This window comes from Anser anser (assembly GCF_964211835.1).
Source record: "Anser anser genome assembly, chromosome: 2".
NCBI lineage: Eukaryota > Metazoa > Chordata > Aves > Anseriformes > Anatidae > Anser > Anser anser.
In genome coordinates, this window is record NC_139721.1 from 89,071,260 (window position 1) to 89,082,231 (window position 10,972).

The 10,972-nt window shown below is 39.9% G+C and overlaps 1 protein-coding gene across 1 annotated transcript in view; it reads right to left on the reverse strand.

Moving 5' to 3' along the window:
- The window catches only part of LOC310893737 (uncharacterized protein), a 115,014-nt gene extending 104,248 nt beyond the window's left edge, over window positions 1–10,766 (reverse strand). The window contains exon 1 of the mRNA XM_083823099.1: window positions 10,503–10,766. Coding sequence (XP_083679225.1) covers window positions 10,503–10,541 — 39 coding nt within the window. The 5' untranslated portion in view covers window positions 10,542–10,766. The remainder of the gene's footprint in view (window positions 1–10,502) is intronic.
- Between the last annotated feature and the right edge of the window lie 206 nt (window positions 10,767–10,972).

Here is a 10,972-nt window from a genome sequence, read left to right on the forward strand (position 1 = left end):
TAAAAACACCTGACATAAATGCCATTTTCAAAGCACCTTTTGAGCTTCTGGTAAAGATAGCAAGAGCCTTTTCTTCTCCCACTTCATGCATTTTTATTTCCAGGAAAAGAATAAGCAAATAATGCTAAGCTTATATGGCAATTTGTATAGAAGGATACATTTTTAATTAGATGTGACCCTAGTTGGATACATTTCTAACACCTAGGTTTTCAATAGATGGTATAAAGACAGTATAAATATCTACTCTTCTTGCAGTGCTCACTAGCAACCTGTCCCTTATGCCAAGTTTCAGGGCTTTACCAAGGAGGTCACGGAAGCCTCACCCCAATTTCAACAGATTAAGTCTACTTAGTAGTTCCCTTTCATCAAGGTACGAGACCAAATTACTGCTTTTCCTTTTTGTCTATCAAATATATATTTAGCACTAGGTTTTTTCAGCTATAATGAGTTGACTGGCCTATACTTATCTTTGCAAAGAAAAGCCTCTTTCAAACAGCTCAAAATCTGGAAGTTTAGGATATGCCAAAGGAAGGCAGAAATCATAGCTTCTAAGTATTATGCCACATGAGCACTAAAGAAAGGAGAATCATTACAGATTTTTCATGCAGACCAGCTGGAAAGGCAGCAGCCACAGCACTTGCTGCCACATGGCTATTTCAGGACTGCAGATGCTTGACTTTACCAACCTCAAGAGCTAGTTGCAGAAAGGACCCCCTAGGAAAGCATTTTTTTTTCTCCCACTGAGCAACCCTGTAACACAAAGATTTAGGAGCAAAGTCATCTGTGATGTCCTGCACAAAGATAATGTTGTCCCCAAACTTCAAAGGATTCTGGATTTATGATAATACTAAAAATTGGATAGTACTAATTTTATAGAATTTGGCATTAAAAAAAGTGTCAGACCAGATTTCCTGAAGGAAAAGGTTAAAGAGCACCAACCCAGCCTAAAGACAGTGCACTGAAAGGCCCAGGGTGACGTGATGGCTGGAGCTATAAAAAGCTGCAGTCAAGTGGCAGGAGGGTAAAGGAAGAGTGTTTTAAAACTTAATTTTTCCTTTCCTGACTGCTGGGGAGGATGGAAAGGGAAGTAAAGAAGTCTCCTCTAGGTTAAAGAAGATTACTACATTACTTTGGTATGCAGAAAACAACAGTAAGGAGATGACTGAGAGAGAATTGAAAACCAACTATTTCATTAAAAATGAGATGTTTAGTGGGTTGTGGAGGTATTTCCAATGCTTTGTGTGGAGTGGGACAATGAAGGTAGAAGTAAGGTTGCAATGACTGTGTACTTCAAGTGTCTAGAAAGTGGGGAGGAGAGGAGGGGAGAGAAGCCTCTGTCAGCTTGACTAGAGGAGAATTCCCACCATATATCTCTCTCCTTGAAGGACAATGCCACCACCACCCTACTGGGGTTGGCGACCTTTTACTGAGAGCAATGGAAAAACTTGCCCTTCAAAGATTCAGCACTGTTTTTGACAGTTTATCACCCCAAAAGTACAACCTGTACACTGATTATTTCATACACCACTGAAACTTGATCATGGGACAGCATGACAGCACTCCTTCCTGTGTTTGAAAATGACAATTCAGCAAGCAATCTAAACTTAAAGAGAAGTGAGTTTTACTTTTGTTTTACATGTGCTGGAATGTATTTTTGCATAGTACCACAAAAATGTTTTTTGTTAATTATAAAAACCGTTTCAATACTCAAGAACTGTTGAAAAATAACACTTTCTATGACACAAGATTTTTTCCACTTGCTTCAAATTGCAATGAAAATAAGTTAACTGTTTTTAAAGGGAAAAATAATTTAAAAAAATGACTTGAAAGTTATTGTACTTATCTGGGAGACCCAAATCTATTCCAACAGCAATTTATTAAGTATTTGAACATACATTTCTCACTGTCTTCCTTCTGTGAAGGGCCTGGAATGTCTAACATCTCATCCTCTACTGAGACCATGAAAAACTTGAGTGTTTCTGAAATATCTGCTTTATAGAAATGTTATATTTTTTCCCCCACCCAGAGAAACCTGTTAAATTCTTTAGCCACCTGATGAATTCTGAGGCATGTTTTATGTGCACTGTTTCTATCTAATGCCAAGTTATAAAGATTAGTTTTTCTCTGTGTTGCTGAGCCAGTGAGCTGCAGACTACTTCTGTTGCTGCAGCCTTTGAGGAAGATTGCTACAGCAATGCGCTGAGCTTTGAAGCTAAAAACCTATTCTTCAGGCAGTGGGCAGTCTGACATTTAAATTCACAGTTGCTACTGAATATACCTAAATTGCTGGGTAAAGGACTGATGTTCACATACATTGTCCCTATACAGCAAATTGCATACTTTTAGCTTACAACCTCACAGAATGTTTTTATTTCTTGCTGAGTCTGGCTATGCCTATAAAGACAAAATGGTTGCAAACACCTGAAGGTATTTCTTTGGCACATTTGAAACGTGAAATTTTGGAAAGGCTTCTTAATTGACACTGATTAGTTCCACTGGGTTGTGGTAAAGAAGATATAGATATATATCTTCATATACATACATATTTATATACACGTATATACACACACACGGGGGGGGGGGTAGACAGAAAAAGCAGAAACAGACTATGTAATTGAAGGTAATCCTTGGTCACACCTGCATGCCTTGCATACCAAAAAGAAGCAGGTATTACTGAAAGAAAAAAATAGTGATCTGTATCACAAATACAGGCAGTGCAGGAATGGGTTGAGCACATCTCTGAGGAGAAAGATCTGGGGACATTGGTTGATAAGAAGCTCAAGACAAGCCAGCAATGTGCACCTGCAGCCCAGAAAGCTAACCACATCCTGTGCTGTGTTAAAAACAGTGTGGCCAGCAGTTCAAGGAAGGTGATTTTCCCCCTCTGCTCTGCTCTCATGAGAACCTGGAGCCCTGTGTTTAGCTCTGGGGCTCCCAGCACAAGAGGGACATGGAGATATTAGAGTGAGTCCAGAGGAGGGCCACAAAGATGATCAAGAATATGGAGCACCTCTCCTATGAAGAGAGGCTGAGGGAGTTGGGGTTGTTCAGCCTGGAGAAGAGAAGGCTCTGTGGAGACCTTACAGCGGCCTTCGAGTACCTAAAGGGGGCCCACAGGAAAACTGGGGAGGGACTCTTTGTCAGGGAGCACAGTGATAGGACAAGAGGTAATGGCTTTAAATTAAAAGAGGGTAGATTTAGATTAAATATAAAGAAGAAATTCTGTACTCAGAGGGTGGTGAGGCACTGGCACAGGCTGCCCAGAGCAGCTGTGGATGCCCCATCCCTGGAGGTGTTCAAGGCCAGGCTGGATGGGGCTTTGGGCAACCTGGTCTGGTGGGAGGTGTCCCTGCCCATGGCAGGGGTTGGAACTGGATGGGCTTTAAGATCCCTTCCAACCCAAACCATTCTATATTTGCTGTAATGATTTGCTTTGAAGGCTGCATTTTAAATACAAAACTGGAGGTGGGGGCAGTGGTTGAGAACAGCAGATCATATTACTTCTTACTTCTCCAGCCAGAAGCCAACTCAGTATACCTTGTACATCTAGAGATACAGGTGTACCATGGATTTATTCAGTGGCACAATACTGCCTGTTCTGGTCTCAGACCACTATTGTGAATTGAGCTGACAATAATAAAGCTGACTAACTACTTCTGAATGCTATCCCTCAGAAGTATGGGAAGGCCCACAGCACGGGGGACAAGATAGGAATTGTTCCCTCCACCTGTCCCTTGAGCATCACATCATACCTGCATACAAAGAATTTCATCAGTTATTCAGTACCACAAGGGTCTTCTGCAACTCCTCAGAGTCCGCTTCATTGTTATACCCTGAGTGCCATGGTACAAGCAGCAAAACAATTTAAAAAGGGAACTTCTCTCTAGTGCTGGTACTGGTCAATAGACTGGGAGGCAAACTACTTACTGTCAAGTATGCTCAAGCCTAGACATATACACGAAGCTTAATTAAACAGCTCTGGTCTACTGACCACTTCTGAATTCTTAAGCATACTGAAGAGTAAGAAATTCTGTGCCCACTTCCATTCACGACAGAAGTTGAGTGTTTCTACACAAATAAAGCAAGCAGCTTTAACACAAGGGTTTATAAAACTCACCTTTCTTTCAATCTAAAAAATGTGGGGAAACAGCATTCCATACGCTATTTTTTTTTTTTTTAAATCAAAACACCCCCTTCTATATATCACAGGGATAAATAGAACCATGCAAAGAGTAATTGTTAATACACTTTTCCAAGATAAGTTTTGTTAAGATTGCTGGTGTATTGTTATCAAATCACTGCACAGTTGGTGTTTGTCCTGTCTTAGAAAGCCATTGAGCCAAGAAAACTGGATTCTTAAATATGTTCAACAAGTAAAAATAGATTAATAGTTTAAGATCATAATGAATGTATGTGCCCCCTACAAATGCAAAGCTAACATCAGACAAGGTGGAGTCCTGTGGGGATGGAACCAGCCCTGAAGAGCACTTGAAGCAGGTGCTGTGAGAACTTAATTTTGTCTTTCCATCACAGGAGGAGTGATAGATGGTAGATATTCACTGTGAGTTAATGAACTGATTTAAGCTATCTAATCCTCACAGAGGAAACAGTTCTTGTATCTCGGTCTGATATGGTTAGCCTTCACTGTTATGGCATAAGTCCTACATCAGCTGGCAGCTTTTTGACCACAAAGTCGTGCTAAACCACTGATGGAAGTTTTAATCTGCACACACACAGATTATTTTGAAAATGATTTATTACGCAACATGAAGGCAACAGTCTCACGGACACTTCTTCAGATGTAAGATAGATGTATATTAAAATCTCTAGATATACAGAAGTAAATGATCTCTCCTTTATGTAATCAGTTGCAGATAAATAATGAATGTTACAATAATGATGCTGGCTTTCAACGTATTTTCTGAGAAGCACAGTATAATATAGTATCAAAGGCACCTTCATGCATGCTCTCACCTAGTATCAGCAATGGTGTAGTTGAAGTTGAGCATAATTATTAGCATTCTAGCACGATCCAGAATAGTGTATGTAAAACGCAATGTCAGTTGGTGAAGTCAGCATTGACATTGCATCACAGATTAGCCAGTGTGCTGCATTTTTTACTCCCTTTTTTTTTTCCCCAGTCTGTTGGGTTTGATTTTATTTCTCTGCACTGTTGCAGAAACAATGGTCCAGCAGTTTCATGCAGAAGATATTGTTACTTGTATGCAGTAAGTGGGAGAAAATGGTGCCACCTACTTGAATTGAGAAATCTGTTGCCATAAGTGATTTTATTGCCATGCAATACACACTTGAGAAAGCCACAGAAATGACTGTTACATAGATAAACATTGAGGGTTCAAACAAAGCAAAATGCTGTCTTAATGCATGGGGATGCTACTGGGAAGCACCAATGGGGTAGAGAAAAAATTCAGCTCTTCTCCATGAGGTCAGGCTTAAGGGAGTCAGAGTAACTCCCCTTGTTAAACATAAGGGAGTAACCCATAATCACGATTGAAGGCAATAGCTTTTGACAGTCTAGCTGCATGATTTAAGTGGCAGCATGTAAACCCTTGTTTCTTGGATCCTAGCTACACTGCCAGTCTCAGATATACTGAAGAGGATCAATTTCTCAGCATTGCTATTTTGGCCTACCAAGGGAAGAGATCCTGCAGTAGAAATACTGACTGTAGTAACTGCTGTCTTGTATGGACCGCTGACCTCACAAGAGATAACAGCTCTGCCTTCCCAAGCATAAAGTGTTGTCTCCACCACTCTGGATTTGATTCCCCAGTACACTTTACTTCTAATGGGCAGGTCAAAGATCACCTTGCCTAAAGAAATATGGTGAAAACATGCACTCTCCTCTCTACAGCAGAACTAACACACATTACTTGTCCTCCAAATCAAGAGACAGATAAGCCAAGCACTGCTTTCCTCATAGCAGTTGCCTTCAGAGATTTCTTTGTGTATGTCATAGTTACACAGGCAGCTGCCTAAAGGATAAGTTACTGTAGTCCATATGAGGGGATAAGAAAAGCACTGCTCCCTTCTCTCCCTCAGTCCCAGCAACAAGGGGACTGCTGTTGAGAATTTATCAATTATTTATGCAGCTGCCATTTCTTCTCCCCTCGTTATTCCCCAGATTCAAACATCTCTCTCCATGGACCAAACTCTATCTTCAATTATTCATTGAATTGGGCAGATTTTTATTTTTTAGCTTAGGAGTTTAGGAAGTTAGCCAAGAGCTATAGGTTGGCCTGCAAGATAAATCATCCAGCCTCAGTAAGGAGGATGAAGCAAAGAATATTGCAATGACTGTCATAGGCTTTGAATCGCATCATAATGACACTAGCCTGATCCATAAGAATAGCAGCACTGACAACAACTGGACAAGTAGCACAGCCAAAGTACCTGTTCAGTCTGTAGATTCATAACTTACACTGATCTCTGTGGATCTGTTACAGCATATAAATCCCAGATAACTACACAATCAAGTAAAATATGCAGATAAACAAGCCAGTCAGCTCCCTGCGCTGAGACTCCAGGCAACACATTTTACATGAGTTCACTTTGTCTTCAGAAGACAACTTATTTTGTTAACAACTACAATTAAAACAAAAACAACTTGTTGAAAGCCAGCTCTACAAGCACATTCCCTTTTCCAAACATTTTTACATATCCAGGTTACTCTAAATTACCACAGAAGCTAATGAAAAGGATGGAGAAGGATTTTAGGTTCCTTTTCAGCCCACAGAAACTCCACATTATCTCTGGAAGTCTCTTGAGTCACTAAATTTTATACTGAACCTACCAAACTTAAGGAATTAAGGACTTGGAAAAAATTGTCCCTATTTTTAGAGGTGCATGATGTTTTTAATTTTGTATTTTCATTATATTAAAAAGTGCTCGGAAAATAACTTACTCTTCTTTCTCATTCTTCATGGCTTGCAAAAATATCATCATTCATATAGAAACTTTTTTCTCCTATTGCCATTAAGTAACAAATTAAGACAATTAAACCTGAAGGAATATAACCTGCAAGTTCTGAAATGGGAAGAAAAAGCACCAAGAAGGCTAATCACTGTCACTGCACAGACAGTACTGTGCAATGATTAGTTATGGAGATAAGAGTTGTGGCACCAGGCCTAAGACTGAATCAAGTATTTAGTTTCAAATATGTAGATTCTACACACAATTTTCTGAGTACCTTAGTGCTTATTTAATGTGCAGTTAATCCCTGCTTACATTTAAAACAAAATTGAATGTGTGTGAAGTCTTGTTGTCATCTTTCTTGGTATTTTTTAAATGGTAACTTCTCTCCATGTTTGATAGAGAACAAAAGACATATTTCTATCTTCTGGCCCACTCTGTATCATCTTACCCAACTAAGCAGAAATTGTTTTCCCATTAGACAGGCAACAGAGTCTTATAGTAATGTACTGGAAGGGCTTCAACTCTTCCTTATGATCATGAACTGTATCTCTACCTTTGAGACTCACTGCACCCTGCAAACACGTTTTCCAGTGCTAACCACTTTGATGCTGTTATCTGACTAATTCATCTATAATACTCAGATGAGACACAGCTCTTTGTTGACAGAGCATTACTACTACACCCAATGATTCATTGTTTGGAGAAGACTAAAAGACAAAGGAAGGCTGGTTGAAACCAAATTTAAGGTAGGTAAAATTGTAGTCAAACTACAGCTCAGCAGCCTGATTTTAAAAGGCCATCTGCAACTTCAGGCTGAAAGTTTGAGTAGATCACTCTTCCCTTCTGACTCTGTGGGTATCTCCTGTGGAGGAGGAGGTGGTCAGGGAGGAAGAATTGCTGGCTGTGTAGAAGAAACTCTCAAATTCAACCCATTAAAAAAAAAAAAATCTGACAAGCCTCATGCCCACTTCTTTGCTTTGTCTCTTCCAGAAATCTGCATGTGCTAATTAAAAAACACTCACAGAGCAATCCACTGCATTTCTGTCCCCACAAGGTGGAAGGAAAAATCCATGACAGCTATTAGGCAGCCTCATTGAAGCTGATGAACATAATGTTGAAACATAAGCAGATCTGCAATTGCACAGAAGACAGGAGAATGAAATACCAATTCTAATGCTCACTAAGTTGTCCAGACTCAACTCTATTTCAATCATTAACTCTACAACAAACATAAGCCATAAATTAAGTGCAGATGGACTTTTAGGTCAGTATCAATCTGTTGCAGAGAATGAGTAAAGTCAAAACAGACATGTTTTAAATTCTCTTTTGTTAAATTGCTTCTACTTCACATAGATCCAGATCAGTTATGTCTTTAGCTCATATCCCAGAGATGATGATTTTAAATTTCAAGGTATAATGAATATTACTACTATTTTAAAGTTACATTCATCATTAATTTTCCACGTAACTAAAACTAGAATTCCAATGCTTCTATAAAAGATTCAATTGGTGCATCAGTACACATCAAATGTCACAGGCTAAGTATACAACTATTAGCCCTCAAGCCCACGTAGTTTACAGAAGTATTAAAAACATTCCAAGGGGAAGCAGACATGCTTCATCCACCAAAGCACGGCAAGCCTCTGCACATCTTGACAGGACTGATGTGTCTTGTGCTACTCTGAGTATCACTTGGAAACTAGATTAGTCACTACAACTTGGAAATTTTCACTAATGGGCTTTAAAATCCTTGCTCACATAGCTAGTATCTTCCACCACCACGCACTTTACCCAGCTGCATACATAAGCCTTAAGTAAAATACAATCAAACCTTATTTAATTATAGAAGCTCTCATCTGTCAAAAATTAGGAAAGGGAAAAGACAGTAGTAATTTACTTTAAATACTCTGTAAAATAGTGGTTACTCCTGAAAATACCAGTGAAGGTAAAGGGCTGTCACTACAGTGCATCTGTTTGGCTTCACTTCATTTGTGATTCTGCCTCTTCTGCTTGCACAGCAGAAGCAGGAGCTCATGGACTAGCATCTTGGAGTTGCTGATGCCAAGGTAGTCACAGGTAACAGCTCAGGCTACTCAGTGTCTTGAGGAAGCCATCCATTTAATTTTGGAGACTTCCTCCATAGACAGCCTCAAAGCATGTTGTACAGATTTGTACACCACTCCCCACCTTCTGCCCATGCCCAGACCCCTTTCTCCCACCTTCCCCCCCACCAAAAAAAAAAAAATCCACCCCATGAGTGAAATCTGTTCTACCAGACCTCAAGAATGACTAGTTATTTCAAGCCTGCTACTTATGACAACTTCACAACACCATTACAACGTTAATTAGGAAGATTCTTCCTCTTTTCCATTTTCCCTCTTCCAAATATTCCTTCCTACTAGAGAGTTGTGTTGCATGGCGCTAGCATGCCTGTGAGATCTTATTGCAGGCAATATTAACTCCTGCATGCTCCAGAGGTTACCAACATGCATTTGGCATTCCACATTGAAGAGAAAGCACTTTGTATTAATTACATTGCCATCAATGAACCATTGCTATGACTCCAGTGGATTTACGCTCAGAACCTATCTGTCTGTGAGGCCTTTCAGCGCCACAGCTTCAGCTGCCCATTAGAACTGCAGTCCTTTGGGAAACCCTCATAAGATAGTCTCTTCTTCCCCTTTTTATTTCATTCCATAAATTTAACTCCCATTAATATGTGCATTAACAGCAGCCTTTCTATGTCTTCTGTTCATAGCAAGTGATATCATTCCCTTTGAAAGAAAAAAAACAGGAGGAGGAATCCATGGAACTAAATGCATCGTGGCAGCACTTAGAGCAGGGCTCGTTCACACAGGGTGAACAGCTGTACAGAGAACTTGCTGAGGGACTGAGTCCTTCACAATTGCAAACCACCAGCAGGAAGCAGCCTCTGTGTAAGGAAGTGATTAGATATTTATATCCTTCATTGTGGCCAGTAAACAGAATTAGTGTGACTTGGACCAAGTTTTAATCATACAGGAGCTTAATGATCTAAGCTATTGTGGGAGGAGAGTGTGGGGGAAGAGAATGAAGGGTCAACAAAGTGCATCTGTCTGTTTTCGCTCCTTTTCTCTTCAGAAACGGGATTCACAGAGCTGTTTTTACTGGATTTTTCAAGATGCTTCCCCCCCCAAGTCAAAGGAATATCTGATTCATAACTGACTAGTGCAGACATTAAAAGTAAGAAAACGATGAGTAGCATCTATGTACAACTCCTAAGCAGCTCCTAAGGCAGTAACTTTAAAACACCAGTAACCTCATTTCTCAGCATGCATACTCAAACCTACTAGGCACATGAGAAAATCCTCTCTGAACAGCACTGCCCACTGACAGAGTTGCTGACAAAGATGCTCTACTATCTTGACCAACAGACCAACATGAGAGCCATAGTGAAGAACCAGCACTGACCCAAAAATGTCTGCTCTAATTAAAAATCTCAGTGAAAGTGGGCCAGTTCCTACCTATCTGAAAGAAAACTAGCCTCCTGCACACATAACTAAAGGAACTGTAATTGGATTTTCACTTACCTCCTTATTTCTCCTACATCCATCATTAGAAAACTGCATTGAATATTACAGTTTCATCAGCTATCAAAATGAACTCTGGAAAACATGCAGGTTCAGACCATTGATTTGAATATTTTGATCCTCTCCCATTTTCTTTTGCATAGATTGAGTGCTCCTTGAAAGTGTCCTGTACTTAGCTTAACTGGTGATTCTCCTCAGCTGACAAACCCATACTTGCTGAACACAGCTGTTGAAGGTATTAATGACAGGTATTATGACAGGGAAAAAAAAATACAGGCCACAACATTAGTGTTTCACATCTTAAAATCATATAGCCAAGGCCTTGACTGGTGTTAAAAGGCAAATGGAACCCCCATTTCAGGTTCAGACCTTATCAAAGACTACTTATAGGGATTTCATTAGCCCCTGCCATTCATTTTTAGGCTAAATACAGCTGTAGAGAAGTGACATGCATACTAAAATAAGTGAAC